The 17159-nt window shown below is 39.5% G+C and overlaps 1 protein-coding gene across 9 annotated transcripts in view; it reads right to left on the reverse strand.

The window, feature by feature from the left end:
- CLASP1 (cytoplasmic linker associated protein 1) overlaps positions 1–17159 on the reverse strand; it is a 222703-nt gene that overhangs the window by 89688 nt on the left and 115856 nt on the right. For all 9 annotated transcript variants that reach the window (XM_044438058.1, XM_044438065.1, XM_044438064.1 and 6 more), the window contains exons 9-18: positions 13302–13454; positions 12404–12477; positions 10881–10973; positions 10173–10318; positions 7952–8087; positions 6780–6850; positions 5979–6038; positions 4052–4129; positions 2222–2389; positions 1437–1486 (exon numbers count right to left, since the gene is read on the reverse strand). In XM_044438058.1, the coding sequence (XP_044293993.1) occupies positions 1437–1486; positions 2222–2389; positions 4052–4129; positions 5979–6038; positions 6780–6850; positions 7952–8087; positions 10173–10318; positions 10881–10973; positions 12404–12477; positions 13302–13454 (1029 nt within the window). The remainder of the gene's footprint in view (positions 1–1436; positions 1487–2221; positions 2390–4051; positions 4130–5978; positions 6039–6779; positions 6851–7951; positions 8088–10172; positions 10319–10880; positions 10974–12403; positions 12478–13301; positions 13455–17159) is intronic.

Genomic DNA, 17159 nt, shown 5'->3' on the forward strand with positions numbered 1-17159 from the left:
AATAAACTAACAAGAAAAATAAAACTGAAAGCTGCTAATCAGAGAAATGAGCTGTCCTGACTATTCTGTATAAAAGAAAGGTTGACCTACCTCTGCTAAACCCTTTATTTTGAACTAACTCACACTGTTGCTCTGATGTAGCTTCTGTGAGAAGAAAAGTTTACAGGGCATGTTAACACTATCTCCCTATGACATTGCTACCACACTTACTGTTAGTACAGATAACAATGTTTTGGCAGATAACCTGTGGTTCTGAATGTCCATTACAGTTTTAGGCACTGGGTTTGCAGGGGCAGGGGTTGTGGCTGAAGATTTAGCTCACTACTTGTTGCTGTGCCTTATAAGAAGGTAAGAAACACGCAGCTGAAACTATATCCTTCTAAAATTACAAACAAACAAGATTTTTTCCTGGAAAACAGAAATAAGTAAATAAATGGTGTCCCGTTTGCTTTTGTTTCAATGATGGCACATTATAAACAGTATGGATTGGAAAAAGTGGTGGATTATTTTCAATAATAAGTTGCAAGTTATTGTTCATTTGACATCTTTCCTCATAAATCACTGACAATTTTTATGACAATGCTGTAACAAACTTACTTGTTTGCTTACTATAAGGACAAACCATAATACATTATCTCATGTTTTAGCCCAATCTACAACAAAATCAGAATAACCTGAGCCAATGCTCAGAATCAGGTAAACCTTCACACTTAATGACTTATGAAAAAATGCATATTTACACTTGGAAAATCAAATCTTTTGTTATGCATTACTTCAAGGTTTGTGGAAGGCAGTGACTGAAAATTCACACACACCTTCCAATTCTCTGTAGCCAAGTATTTTGTTATTTACTATGGTTAAGCAAGAAAAAAAAAAGGTTGTGTAGGAATGAAAATACTCATTAAAGACTAGCTCATAACAGACATCAACACCTGTAACTAAATTCCATTTTTATAGCATCTTGATGCCAGCAATCTTTTTCTGCATGTTTTCTTGCACAATCATACAAGTTGTCAGTAATAAATGTGCTGGTCGTTAAGTCACCTAATTAACCTGCCGAATAACATCTGAACCCACCAAGGATGAGTGGCTGGAGCAGTTTAGAGCCACAGCTTTCAGGGTGGATTGTGCATTCCCTACACCTTGCTTGGTCCGGACATCATGACAGCCTGTGCCTTATGAGGGTAAATCTTTTAATTAGGGGATATGCAGCTGGCCTCTGCAGGGATCCATCATGCAAACCCAGTCATGGAGTAAGGTCAGTATCATCTCCACTGTTAAGTACTGCATCTTCCAGGTTTTAGAGCAGTATTATAAACCAGACTGACAGACTTGTATTTCTGAAACACCTGTTCTTTAGTTGCATTTCCAGAGAAAGGGACTTCTTAACATGCTCCCACTCCTATTGCCGCTTTATGCCAGTCCCTCACTCTCACCTCGTGATGTAGTGCTTCCAGTTGGACTTCTTTTGGCAGACAGTGGACGGCTAAAAGTGAATAGAAAATATGGATTTTTGTAACAGATTTCCTTTGAATCTATAAATAGCAAGAGCTTCAAAAACCATATCATGATATGGAAGGCTTCCCTTCATTCTTTTTGTAATAGGTTACAGCCTATCTATTCCATAGACTTCAAGGCTAGATAAATACATTTTTTTAAAAAAAGCTGGACTCTCCAAAAGGAAGGCTGGCATAGCAGCAGTTCTGTTAGCTCACAAAACATTTCAGGGTCTAGATCAGAGCCACTTTCTGCAGGAGGCCCACGTACTTTTTCGGTGAAGCTCTCAGGGACTGCATGCCAGAGCTGGGTGGGGCCAACATTCCCAAAACACCAACCAGCATATTTTAGCACAAAGCTCGTGTTGCCAGTAAATAAGCCTTAAGAGGTCCTTTTCAAGGTATCTGAACAGTACGGGGTAGGGGAGAGAACACCCTCCGGCCCAGATAAAATCACCCCCAGTTCCCCACCCCCAGCCCAGATAAAATCAGCATCTTTGCTCTTCAGATACATTAATGTGAAGTTAAAGGTGAGTTTATTGACCTCCCTATGTCCTTGCAGCCACCTGCAACCTGACACACACAAGGGTGAACAAGTGTATCTTGTAAGCTAGGAGCAGTACCACTTCACAAATGCAGATGAATACATGGAAAGATAGACAGGACAGCTTATTCTTAGTTATTAACTTGACATGGTGGCAAGAAAAAACAGGTGAAGGGCTTACTTGAGGCTCTCCTGGGAACTGGAGGAGGAGCGATCGGAGTGAGGCAAAGACACAATGCTATCAGAGTTCTTTAAATGAGACTGTAGAGCCTTCTGGTATGAGGATTCTAACGAATTAAACAAATGTTCCGCTTCTCGACTAAAGTGGCTGTGGAAGCCCCAGTAACACCTGGAAATAAAATGAACTGGTCACTGAACATGACGAAACCTAATGATCAGAGAGAATATTGTGCATGCTGACCAAACAAAAAGCCAAGTGGATTAGGCAGAATCAACAAATATAATCAAAAGAAGCTTATTTACATCTATCTGTTTTCAGATAAAGTATTAATCTTCCATGTACTGTCTTCAATAGTTTAACTACTTGGCATGAAAAGGTCTGACATCAGTATTACCAATATTATTATTAATAATAATAATTTTTAACAATAACAACCACAAGTTTGTTAATCTTGCATGAATGCACAAGTGCACTTTTACAACTGTGCAATAAATATAGTCTTCCCCAGTCAATTTTCTTGTACCTTTCAGCTGCCAAAGGGAGCAGCAAAGAGGAACAGATTACATACATGGCAACAGACAAGAAGAAACTGCAGAGAGCTAATTTGTGCATGGCTCAACTGCACTGCTGAAAGGAAAAGCACCACAAACAAAGGGCCATCAAAATGAGGGGGTATCCTCCCTTTGGCAATCTGATCCTTTTACTTTTAAGTATGGAGCTGACACTTCACAGCACCCTCCACCTTTTCAACTCTTTTGCAATTATTCCAAAAAGGGGGGATATTAACTTCCCCACACTTTTTGCAGCTCTTACTGCAGATCCACACATTTCTCCTCCATTTCCTTTTCAGCCATTAAATTTTCATATATATGTGCAGGGCTTTTGGGAGGGTGTGGGGAGATGGGCAGGAACCACAATAACTTCGTAAGTGCTCCAAAGAGAGGTTGTAAAAGGTGAGGGGAGCCAGCATCTTCCCTTTCTGGACTAGCTGGAAGTGTCAGCTGAACACTTAAAATCAAGAGGATCACATTGTCAGGAGGATACATTAATGTTCTCCCACCTGCTCTGTTCTGATGCACCTAATTTTGTTGCCTTCTCCCATTCTGGTGCCAACAAGAGCAAAGATTGCAAAGAGCATCAAGGGATTTGGCGGCTCCTGATGATGACTGGCTCACTAACCGCAATGAAATTGCTCTTCTGGGTTCTGACATCATGCTGTCCCAACCCTCAAAAAGCATGAGTTGTCAAGGTGTGGCTTTTTTCCCGAAAAATAAGTCTTGTAGGAAGCAGTCTGGGTTAGATGACGAAACAAGCCATTATGGTTAGTTAGCCATGATGTAGTGCCAAGTCACACAAGCCCAGTTAGTTGAAGCACATACTACTCTTCAGAACCAACCATGCCAAACAAGTTAAAACAATTACAAATTGAAAATTTACTCCTAAGTAAGTCTAGTTAGAAGTGTTTAATATAACTTAGCACACCTGGGGTTTGACCCAGGTTAAGTGTTTACAGAAGACTGAATCCTGAGTCATCCAGAGAGAACAATGCACTTCCTTATTTATTCAAAATAGTTCTGAATTACCCTTGTGTACTCGATGCTTTACAATAAATTCTTTATTATATTAATAAAACAGCAGTACCTCCCCCCCCACACACACACACATTTCTAGCCAGTTTGTGAATTCCGAGTGTCTAATACTGTCCCTCACTATGAAGTAAGCTCCTTGGATGTCTGCATTTGTTTATCGTCTTTATTTCAGCTGTACAGCAAATAGCAGCTTATGATATTCAATGAAATCAGTGATTAAAAGGAAAAAAAATCCACTTACTTTCTGGCTTTTATCCGCGCTTCAGAGTCAGCATCGTGGATTCCCTTTTTTATTGTTTCAGCCAATACTGATATGTGCCTGAAGATAAATAATTTAATTTGTAAGGGAGAGGGGGCAAAAGCCATTCCTACGCCACTGCACTTAAAGCTTATAAGAAGTTTATCCAGCTTGAGGACTTTTTTTTTCTGTACGATAGTCTTCTTTAGGATTTGCATTTGTTTAATAAATGCAGATTTATTGCAATTTATTCCCTTGGATAAAAGACACCAAAATAAGAACTAAGCAGCCTTAGTTACTTGGAAACTACAGAAGCCTTAAAAATAGAGATGCTAAAGCACACTTATTGCACTGAAGCCATACAGAAATCCACAGGATGTCTATGGGATGGACATCATCTGCACCAACATCTACATTGTTTTGCGCTTGTGACGCCAACTGGTTGAGCAAATGTTACTACAGAAAAACTGCACATATTCAACAACAAAACGGTCAGAAGGATGCAATTTCCGTTGCCCAGCTACTATGAGGAAAAGGAAAGCAGTCAGTTTGCCTGAGATTAAATCCTCACAAAAACCCTAGGGATGGACCTTGCTGATATAGAATGGGTGGAGAAGCCAATGACGTTCCCTTGGGAAGGAGGCTACTGGACCAAAATGAGCAGACAGGCTTCCAATATTCTTATTACTTTCCAGCAGAAAATGTTTACCTGCCCATTCTATTTTCCTGCCTAACGGAGGAAGTCAAAGGTGAACTGGAGTGTATTACAGACATCTCCCACACTCTGGTTCTCTTTTCATTCTGAGTATGTGATGCCAAATGTAGTTCAATTAGCTCTCAGCAAGGGATGAGGGAACATACAATGTCTGAGCTTGTCAAGGTTTTCGGAATCCTACCCTGAAGCTGGTTTTACCTTATCTGCGTTCCCGAATTGAGCATCTTGGGGTTGTTTTTCTGTAAATGGGAAAGAATGTGCCTCCCAAAGGCTAAAGCGTAAAAAATATGGATTTTTGGTGGTGTGTACATATATGGCAGTGGACAAATGTATGCAAGTTCAGGAGATTGTGAACCTTTCCTGCAACTCGTGTGACCAAAAAAGACAAGACAGTCCCTTCCCACAGACTTACAAGCTTCAAGGCATGACTGCAGAGAGGGTCCCAGCTCTCTCAAGTTATAGTCTCCTCAAACGGATTCTTCAGATTCAGAAGAGGAGGCAGAGGAGCAGAGGTGGGCAGAGAGCTTGTCAGTTTCAAGGTTACCTAGTGAAGATTCTCAGAATGTGAGAACCAGCCCACCTTGGAAAAGGAGGTGGACATTTCAGAACAGGGTGGGAGGAGTTCCTTGATGGTGTGACAGAGGAAGTGAGTAGGCCAGCTAAGAAAAGTCTGGTGTTCCTGCTGCCCAGCCTGGGGGCTGTGGGAACCAGAAGCTTTATTGAAAGGGAAGGAAGAAGAGGAAGTCTCTGTTTGGATGCAGCGCTTTACATGGACAGATGCTTCTCCCATATCTCAAAGAGAACATTACTCTGATGCATGTGGTTTTGTGACCCGTCCACTGTAGAGGTAAAGGGTGGGCGGTAGAGACCTGTGTCTGAAAGTGACACAGAAGGGATAAGAGAAGAGGAAAATAAGCAAACTTATGCACCAGGCCTTAATTTTGCATAGCAATTCTTTTAATGGCCAGTTGAGATGGAACTCATTCAAGGGCAGGATGAACTAAGGAGATCTGGTTTCGCAGAAGATCTGAGCACATAGCTGTTTCATATTTGCCCTTCTGCTTCAGCTCACCAGGACAGCTGCTATGAGGTGGCAGCTGAGGCCCAGAAGAGCCAGATAGAGCTCATCTTCTCCTCCCATCAGAAAATTTTACCCCCTCCCCCAGAAAAGTCATAAAAGAAAAATACTTCCTTTATTATTATACTACGTCTTACCTTTCTAAGGAGTGAGTTTGCCATTCTTGCAAAAGCAAATCTAAAAATTCAAAGCAGCGCCTAAAAGAATAAGAGGAAAGAACATTATTTTCCTAAAGTCTTCATACAGATGACAAAGTGCTTTAAAACAGATTAAGTATAATTTATGAAATTGCAATTCCCCCAAAATATTTTTGCACAGTCCATACCAAGTGAATCCAAGGTCTCTAACTGTCAGCACTTCAGAAGAATACATGTCTGGAAAATGCTTAGACTTTGGAAAACATCCGAGTGAGTTCTGTTGCATAACTTAAGTACAGCCACTATAATATTCTAGATGCCAATTATGAGCTTGCAACTTATAATCAAGTGAGTACCTCTAGTTGGTCTCAGATTGCCTAGAAGAATTGGTAAACTTTTCAGAGGAAGTAACATCCATACTGTTTAGGATATTATAGGCCAATATCTGTATGCTGAGTTTAGTTTGCAAGCATATAGGAAGCAGAAGCATATGCTGAAAGACTGACATTTACTTCTTGCAAATGGTAATCAGGAAGAGCCCCTCATGCTGCAAATTACATTTATTCAGCAGTAAAGTTACAAACACTCAAGTCTAAGTAACATGTCTGACTGATATTAAAAGATCATGCATTTAAAAGGCTAGCTGGTTCAAGTAAGGGATAAGCTCCTCACTGCACCTACAATGTCTGTTGTGTGAAGAAAACCCAGGTACTAGAGATACACTGAGAAACATGCAAAAATTCACTTTAAAGATAAAAGCTAGGTTTTGCTAAATCAGCTCTTTAGGGGAAAAAACCTCACCTTCTAACTGCAACAGATTTGGAGGTACAGTTACTGGTGATGATGGGAATTAGTCGAGGGATGTGCGTATGCTGGAAAATGAAAGAACAATAATGAGGAAAACCTGATGATTCTTGAAAGTAAACTTTTTAAAACTAACTAGATGCTAAAATGAAGAGAATGCACTTAAGTCAAGCGGGCACACTGCAAACTGCTTCACCGCGAAAACAGAGCCCTTTGCCCCTCTCCATGTTTGGCAGAGTAAGTTATACAAAATAAACAGATGTATACAGTTTCAATGCACACAATTTATATAATAGTTAGCTTTTCTTGGTACAGATTTTAATATACCTGAGTTACAACCCTGCATTGTTCAGTCCTACATCCACATATGAATGTAACAGCAATCAGGGTAGATCAAAGGTCCATCAAACGGTGGCCAAATCAACATTTGTGAGAAGGTGGCAAGAACATGAGTGAAATGGTACCTTTCCTTTTGTTACCCAAAAACTGATATTGAGAGGTGTACCACCTCTGAAACTGGAGGTAGCACAGAATCATCATTACTACTGATCACTCATAGCCTTATCCTTTTCGAACTTGTCCAATCCTCTTTTAAAGTCATTCATATTAGCGGCCATCACAACATCTTGTGCAAGGACATTTCATAATTCAACTCTGTGCTGTGTAAAGGAGTACTTCCTTCTATCTGTCCTGAATGTCCCAGCAATCAGCTTCATGGGTTCCAGGATTATGAAAAACGGAGGGAAAAATGCCTCACTAGCCACACTAGCTTTATTTCCACAAAACCTGTGATTACATAGTTATAGGTCCGTAAGCAATTATGCTTACTTGGAATTAGATATAGATGTGTTTCACAAACAGAAAATTAGAAGTGAAATAAATAATAAACAACAGGAAATCATCAATATGGCCCAACTTTGGAACAATATACACTGCAGGAATTCCAATATTTGGCTGTGCTCTATACAGAACATAGAAACTGGCATAAGTGCACTCATACACATTATATAAGCAGCAAGCACACTTCTCTTTTGACTGCCAGACACTATTTAAGATTATGCTAGAGTGTCTGTTAAGTGGATTGGTTCCCACATTTCCATCCCCTCTATTAGTCTAATTGAGAATGTTCCAAAGTGACACAAAGCATATATGCACTGAGAGATACTCACTCGAATAATTAATCTAACAGCTACTACACCAGAAGTGGCCATGACTTTGGCACTGTTGGGAATGAGATTGAAGATCGTTGGCATGATAGCTTCTGCCCCATGGTCAAACTTGTTACCCAAGACAGACGACAAATGCCTGAAATAAACAGGAATCATGTCAAAATAACAATAACAACAACAACAGTATCAAGATAGTCATATGTTATTTAGAACTGGTGGTCCTCTGCTATTTTCAATTCTTGTAGTTTTACCAATAGATTACAATGCCATATGCATCAAGAAAACATTCCCTGATTTTCTCTCCCAGTAGCTGATTTATTTTCCATATGAATTATAACTAGCAATAAATTCAGCACAGGTCACGGTCATCCTATTAGAGAACAGCCCAGAAGGCGCAGCTGAATTGTTTGGTTTGCCAGCATTGTCAGTTTCAGGTTGGGCCTTCCATCTTGCACTGACATGTGCGAAAGTTAGAGCTGCTATTAAAAATGCCCTTGTGCCCTTCCCTCAAAGTCAGTACTTTTTGCAGACTCCAGTATAAAATTCCTACCAATAGGAACCCTGGGCCAAAGGAATTGCCTGAACTTTCACCCTGAACTCAGGTTGAACCTAGAGCGAATATTATAGCTTTCCATAGCTATTTTTAGATCTGTTTCCTAGTCTGAAATAATACTGTAGCATTTAGCCTAAAGGTTAGATATAAGGACAGTCATGCCTTGTTAGAAACATTAATTGGAATATGTCCATACGGGTGGGATTTACAGCTCTTTTTTCATAGTTTCAGTAACAATTTATCTCAATGCTTGAATTACTGGCAGGGTGAGAAGAGACTGGCCAGTATCCAATCCTGCCATTCTGCTTTCACACAGATATGGTGCTACTGTGAGAGATCTCCAGTGCCACACCAGTAGCCCATGGCAGTGTTGGGAGTTTTCCAGGGAAAATGATTAATGGTTGATCTTTCAACTTTTAAGGAAGCTGGTAAATAAAAGATAATGGGGAAGCTCTTTTGTGCCCACATGTATCAGTGGTGCTACACTGAATTTGGCGGGAATTACTTCCAATTAGACATACGTAGGACTGCACTATTATTGCCATATATGAGCACACACTGCAACACTAAAGCTCTAAACCGGTATCATACCGGTAAGCTGGGGTCAAGAAATTGTGGGAATTTAGTTTCATGCCGAAAGGGTTCAATACAATAATATTCTAAATCTGCAAGGCTGAAAAATCATTTACATTCTGCATGAGGGCAGCAGCTTTGGATCAAATAATTCTTAGCATCCCTGTAACAAAATGTGTCCTTTAACTACTCCAGTGTCACATGAACATTTTATTACAATCAGCATGCCATGTGTCAGGTTGTTCTGGAATGATGTGCTGATGTGCTTTAAACTGAACATGACTAGTTATTCATAACTTCTGCTTCCGAATCATTAAGTAGTTACTGGGGAAGCTCACAGAAAAACACAGGAATATAAGATCAGTTATCTTCTATGTAACTCTTAGCTGATGTTAAAAAAAATAGTGCTGAAGATTGCTACTGGAATTAAGAATAATTGCTTCCCATTTTATAGTACAGCAGACCAAAGTGGGCTTTCTGCCCTTCTTTGTAATGAGGTGGAATGAAGCTGGTTGCTTATCTTATAAGCAACTTATACGCAACAGGGTCTCCATACGAGTGGAAGCCAAAGATTTACAGGGGAAAGTGACCAAGAGTTGGTGAAGGGTAGATTCTGGACCAGAGTTAGGCAAAGGATAGATTCTGGATCTACTAGTGAATCGCTGGTTGACTTGCAGTAGATCAGTAAAGCTTCCTGACCGCCACATTTTTAACAAATGCATCAACAAAACACATTCTCTTATTCTGTCATAAATGATATTGCTGAAATGGGAAATGCTTGTGGTAACCAGGAGCAGATTTTTCATGTAAAAGTACTATGAGTTTAATTCAAGTTTGGTACTACACTCAAAACAATTTCCTGGGCTCAGAAGTATTTTAATTCTGCATATCTTTTGCCCTTGGCTCCAGCTGGTGGTTTTGGGGGTTCCAGCTACCAAACAAAGATGATCCTGCAAGTGTGATATCTGTCCATCTGTGTTCTAGCCTTTGGCAGTTCAACTCAGTGCACCCTCACCCTTCCCACTACAGAATAGACTGGTTGAGATACCAGTCACAGCATCCCTCTTCAGTAATTACATGCAGAAAATTTCTTACCCCAATGTGATACAAGCCTCTCGGACTACCTGGGATCTCAAATCTTTAGCGGAGAGTTTAAATGCTCCATCAAGCAGGCGCAGGAGTTGGAAAAAGGTATCATATTCAGCAGCTCCAGCCAACAATAAAGACCGGATCTTTTTCAGCTGGTGTAACAAGAATTTAGAAGATAAAGTGAATATATTGTTTTGTCAGTGAACATCTTACTGATTTGTAGGGCAAATGTAAATACACTACAGAAGAGTTTTAAAAGTGATTCATTTATTGATCGTGCTGTTAAAAAATTATATATAGCCCCTCTGCAAAACTTCAAAACAAGATAAAATATAAAAAATAAAATGTAATAAATAGCAGTATCTTAGCAACAACAGTAAAATGCATTTAAAGGCCTGCAAGACAAACATGGAGATCTACACTGGAGCATACTACCTGATTAAACATCTTTTTATAACCCTGAGAATTAAAATATAAATTCTTCTTTAGGTTTTTCCCTTTTACAAAATAGAAATTGAAAGATATGATACAATGATACTGAATACAGGAAGGCACATTTCCATATGCATGAATGTAATGGTGAAACAGATGTAGTGCTATTCTTCACCTTACCACAGAATGGCAGCCAACCCTGTAAGTGTCACATAAGATGTAAGCAGTGCGTGCTAAGTAGATTGTATTTTATCAACAGACCATATGAAATCAAATGCTTACTGCAGCTACTCTTTGTTCCCAATCATGTTTATCATCAGATAGGATTTCTCTGATTTTGTTTATGGATTCTTCCAGGTCTCGGCTAGAATATATCTAAAAAATGAAGTATAAAAAGCATTTATCAAGATACAAGTCAAGCTTCCTTAGATGCTGAACTTGCCTCCTCCAGTTAATTAAATTCCTTACAATAATTACCAGTTCATCTACATTTTTTATATTATGCTACATTAAATTGAAGCACAGTGGCCAATACAGTTAAATCCAGAACTCCAGAGTTCTATTAATATGTACATCCTGTTCTTTCCCCCTTGTGTCATTAAGGGAACACCAAAGCAGCTCTGGGGAGTTTAGATCCCTCAGTGAACTGCAACAATACTTAATTTTAGTAAAGGATACACTTAGTGACTTTTTAAAAAATGACAGATACTTTCTGACCTCCGGCTTCAGCTGGTTCCGCCATGTCATGAGCAGAGCCACCTGGAGCCAGAGGTCACACTAGATGGTCCTGGAGGCCCCTTCTGTTTCTGTGTTTCACAATTCTTGAACTTGCCTCTAAGCAACTCAACACAGGGATCCTGTAGGATGGTTTCATGCTTCATACCAGTGGAGTGAGCTGGCCCCTCTCTTGAGAAGACACTGCTAAATTCCTTCTGGTGTTTCTGCAAGCAACTCAGCCACATATCCATACTTTAACGTAGTGTGCAGAAGCACAATGTAATATAAATTGTAGTTTCACCATTTCTATTTCACCTGCATTTAAGGAAATACATATCCTTCCTACCAAACCACCACCCATCCCACTTACCAATGACTTCCTAATTACTATAAAAGTGTCCAAAGACAAGCAGGCAGGAAACGGAATGGGACTTCATTTTGCCAAACTTTCTCTACATTTTGCCCAAAGTACTGAATGTACTAAAACATGAACATACTTCAAAAACCATTTATGTTGTATTTGATTGTTTCCCTTCACTGATATAAGGTTCTTTGTTCCAACACAATATTATCTTTTTGTCTGCAGAATTTGTGCTTATGATTAAAGTATGTATTATTTTCCTCTGTGATTTAATTCTTACCTTCTGAACTGAAATTTACAAAGGAGCCATTTGTGGGCTGTATTGTTAAATCGAAGTGGAGGGCACACAGAACCAGTAACGCATCAGTTATTAAAGTGATTGGTTGTCATGTGCCAACAACACACCTAAATTCTGGTCTGCTGAAAACTTAACGCTGGTTAAGAGGCTTGAATCAAGAAGTGGTTAAGTCATAACTCTTCAATCCATGTTGAAAGTAAGAAGTTGGTGGGTGGATGGGAGGATCTGTTGCTCAAGAGGCAATGAGGGAAGAAGTTCCCAAGTTCACCATATTCAAGTAATGAGAAGCATCGTCCTTCTCTGATACTTTTGGCTGTGTGCTTAACTCACAATAGGAAATTTCAAGCAGCACCTTCAAAGAAAACGTGCTCTAACTGATAAAGAAATGTCTTAGTGCACTGTTTGGTTTTTAACTGTATTACTGTTTACCTGAACTGTTGGAACATCTTCAAAAGCTTTAATAAAGTCTTCTTCATCAACAGCTCCAGCTCCTTCCTTAGTTGCTGGTACATGTAGAAGGGAAAGAGTGTTTTTATGCTTCTTATTAGATAATGTTAAAACAGAACAGGAATGTAACAGACAAAACAAGTTTATGAAACCACAAAGAAGTCTTTTATCTTAAGAGCAGCATGTAAATTATATCTTATCTCTACTTATATAGACAATCCATATACAAAAAGGTTTTTTATTAAAGAGATAATTAAAACAGTCTGATAAGATAAGACAGAATACTAGGCAAAGTAGAGGGATGCCTTCTTTTCTTAAGGATATGGTCCCATCTATAATTAATGAAAGTGTGGTATTCTTGACAGGGACGTATGATGAAGACAGGCAGATGAGCCGAAGAAGGAAAGTCTTTAAAACATTAATTAGACGGGGCTATTGTCTGACACACAAACCCTGAAAGCTTCCTGAAGATACTACTCGGAAATATATTAGTCTCCATCCAGTTTAAGTCCATACAATATGCTTAGTACCTTAAAGCTACTGGCTTTAATGGAACCCCTGAAAATTACATAGAAATGAAGATTTTGTACAGGAGAATTCTGGTCTTATTTTTCAAAATGTGAGGAAGGGGGATTTTTTCCTATAAATATTATGAATAATTTAGTTATGTAACACTAAGCTGACATGAGGTTATTCCAACATGCTTAGGAAGTCTTTTAGTATGTATCTCAAACCACCAAATCAGCCCAATATCCTAGAAGTTATTTTCTCCTATTCCATCAAGTGATTCCAAATGGGTAATAAAAAAAAAAAAAAGCAACAGAGAAAGCATGTATTTTATCATTAGACATAGGCATTTTTGACAAAAGGCCTGACCTACCTGGAGCCTTTGAGACTACAGTAGCTGTTCCAACCCTACGAGTGGTCCCCATCCCACTTTTTCGAGAGGCTGATGGAGCTTTCGAAGATGTTGAAGAGCTGGCTGAGGAAGGCCTGTTCCCATCCACAGAGTCATCATCATCAAAGTTTTTATCTTGAAAAGAAGCACAAGATGAAATTCAGAGATCTGTTGCATAGTCCTCTCCCATTTTGGACAATATTTGTTCTATAGGAATGCAGAAGGCAAACCTGAGATCCAACATCATATGTTCCAAATCTTAAAGCATTTTTAAGATTGGGGGAACTCTGAATTACTCTTGCTGGCCCACATGTTCAGCAAAAACACTGTGGAAAGTACAGCTTGCTTATTTCTGAGAAACAACCTTAATCCACAATCTTCTTAATTTCTTCCATTCCATCTCCCTAATCTCTTCCATTATGTGATTAAATGCAATTCCATCACTGATATCTCTTGGCAGCCAGAAAAAGACTCTATCAAGTAATCACACCCATTATTCTTTCTCAAGCAGTAACCAAAGTAGTACAAATGTACTACCCACAGTCAGTTACTCCTTGAACTTTCTTGAACTTCCAAGCAGGACAAAGCTTGGCCTTAAGGAATACTATGATCATCAAGTTACATGGCTTGGCCAGATCAGTTAATAACATTGACATGACTCTCCTCCATATTGCCCAAATTACCTGCTATTACCATCACTGCGTCCCTCACCCATAAGATTGCTCCATAAAGACTGAGAAAAATCTGTCTGCTTATTTTAAATCTAATACAGACATGACATCTTTTGTGCGTCTTTCCATTCTTGCCCTTGAGAAAATATTAGCTGTTCCTTACATATTTTCCAAATTATTCATCTGAGTTAGTATGTGGTATTATATTCCCTGTACCCAGTTTGAAGTATTCAATTACATTGAGGGGCTGCATTCATTCACATTACTTGCAAGAAACAACTGAAAAAAACAGTATTTTACAGATACAACTAACAGTTTATTTCTTTAGACCACTTTCAGACATATTAAGGACATTTTCTTGTGTGTATGTGGTAGCCCAGAGCAAAGCATGCTCTCTTGTGGCATCTCAATCAAGAAATGCCTACACTTAGGCCACCAAAATGAATTTTAGAAATGTGGTAATAATATTGTTGGCCAACATTGGGAGATTACAGCTAGTATGTTAGCATTTGTGCAGTTTTTGTATGGTTTTATTTAAAATTCAATTTCATTATCGCTTTCGTAGAAACTAACACAAGGGTTTGGCTTTGCATGGGTGGAAACAGTCCTTCGGTTGATACAGTGAAGGTAGCAAACAAACCTGGGCAGGTGTCAGAGTTAGATACATTGTGACTACCTCATCTGAGTGAAGCCATGCCTGTTGGAACCCCTGGACATGGTCCCTGACGTGGTGCACTGATCTAGCCCCCAGAGGAAGAGGTCTTTCTACTCCATCCCCCTGGGGACTATCCCACTGTAGGAAAGGAAGCTGACATATGACTGTCCTTCAACCAGTTAAGTAACTCTTAGTTTGACAGGGCAAAGGCTTCAAGCAAAGCTATGCAGCTGTCAGGGAGGGACACGCACACGGTCTGAGAGAAGCCATGCCTGCTGGTGCCCCAGAAATGGGCATAGCTGTGGTCCACCACAGCCCACTGAGGAAAAGGTCTTCCCATTCTAATTCCTTGGGGAGAAGCTGTCTGCAGCAGGGGGGAGGAAGCAGAACTATTACTGTGTCCCTTGGTCTGTCAGTCTCCCCTAGCTTTGAACCATATGGGCAGTGAAGTGATATGGTGGTTAGTGACATGGACTTATTTAAATCATACAATTAACCAATGCTTTTCAAAAAGAAATCCCCATGCTGCAAACTCTTAGACTTCTGCCAAGATTCAGGTGTCACTGATTCTCTTTTACTGCTACAGAGTTTATGAATATGGACTGAAATCGAAAGAACTGCTCGGGCTTACGCGAGTGGCATGCTTGAGTCCAGCAGAGTATTTTTGCTCTCTTTGGACAGCAAAATTCATCACCCTGCCACAACCTGTTTAGGAAGGTTCCTCCTTTTCAAAAACATAGAGGAAGGTAAGAGCATAACTCTCTTGGGTTCACAAGACCATTTCCACAGTGCTTTGGAGCTTGGCTGATCGAAATAAGCCTGTCCTAATGGTTCTGATGAGCTCGTCAAAATGTTCATGGATGTTATCGCCCATCAAGTCAGTCCAAAATCATCACTTCAAGACAATGTCTTTTCAGTAGCTCAGGTTAAGCATGTGTCCCTCTAGTTCAAATGTGAACAAAAGTAACATGAAAGACATAGAAAGACTTGAAAGACAGATGCCTATGAATGAAGCCGCTCCCTCAGGTTTAACTGCCTCTAGATCCATGCAGTTCATTCATGATGCCTTCGTAACAGGGTGTAGACTCAAACACACAGAGTGTTAGGAAAGGAAGATGTATCTGCTTAAACTGGTCTTACTTTTGTAAACTGTCATGTGTTCAAGTGAGAAAATCATCTTAATTATAATTCTTTTCCTCATAAATGAGATTTAGTCACCTCCATTAGAATAACTGCAAAATATACCTTTGTTTATTATTATAACCACTGCTATTTTACCAAAGCCAAGAATTTTATTTGAAAGCAGAAAACCCGCTTTATTGTTGCCTCCTCTCTCTTTCTTTCCCTGTCTCTCAGATATACACTCATCAAGGGTGTGGTTACTTATACCATAACAAAACAAATGAAAACCATGCTTTGCATTTTTTTTCTTTTGAAAGACCTATTTGATATTTATAACAGAAATAAAAAAATGTTTTATATAACAGTCCAGTAAAACTGCTTGGCATTTAAGCCTAAGTTACAAAAAGACAGCATTTCTCAAGAAAAGTTACAAAATGGCATTTAATAATTATCGGCAGTCAAAAATATTTCATTCCAATTACTTCCTGGAGTAAACCAAAATTACATTTCCATGCTTCAATTTCATTTTGAGTAATCTAACTCATGCAATACAAGAGATCAGGTCACTGAGCAAGCACATGTGCAGAGCAAAAAGAGAAACAAAGAGTAGGATAAAAGCCAAGCATGGACTTCAGGAAATAAGATGCAGACAGTCAGATACACCCACTAAAGGAAAATTGAAATTCACCAGAGTAAGACAGCTGATAGGTTTAGTTATAGTTTATAAGAAGGGTTAGATAGCACTATACATTTGATAAACTATATCCAATCCAGTTTGGTGGACACAAAGCAAGACAATATCCAATTCCCTGTGCTTATCAATTTACCATCCTTGCTGGTTCTTCCAGTCTGTGACCCAAATCCCATTTATGAACAAAATCTAGCAACATGCAGACACGTGCCTTGCTTAAAGAGGCCTTTGTCTGCTCACTATTATGTCAGTTAAGGAAGAAAGAAATCTTTAAAAAAAAAAAACCAAAACAAAAACCAAACTCTTCTTAATTCTCTCTAAGTAAAAGGGGAAAATCATGAGAAATTTGCTTACGGGTACATATCCTTTTGCAAATAAGCTTCCTCAACATTCCTTCATATTTTCCATAGCGAGCCTAGATGGAACGCTGTCTCACAGATGGCTGCAGCCTCCGAGTCCAGGACATAATCAATCCTTGCCCCTTGTATTCATTAGGCATGCTGCTTTTACACACACAGTTAAACAGACCAGGCTTCGGCACTGCGTAGGTGCCTGACACTTGAGAGAGCCGCGCACCAGCCCCCAAACCGCTCGGATGCTTCGAGGGGTCTAACGGCATAGTATTCCGAGGCAACTGCAGCAGCAGACACCCTCCCGTCTTGACAAGCAAGAGAACGGAGCCCAAGTTCATCCCCTGGGGA

This window comes from Varanus komodoensis, unplaced genomic scaffold (assembly GCF_004798865.1).
Source record: "Varanus komodoensis strain SLA01 unplaced genomic scaffold, ASM479886v1 scaffold32, whole genome shotgun sequence".
Classification (NCBI taxonomy): Eukaryota; Metazoa; Chordata; class Lepidosauria; order Squamata; family Varanidae; genus Varanus; species Varanus komodoensis.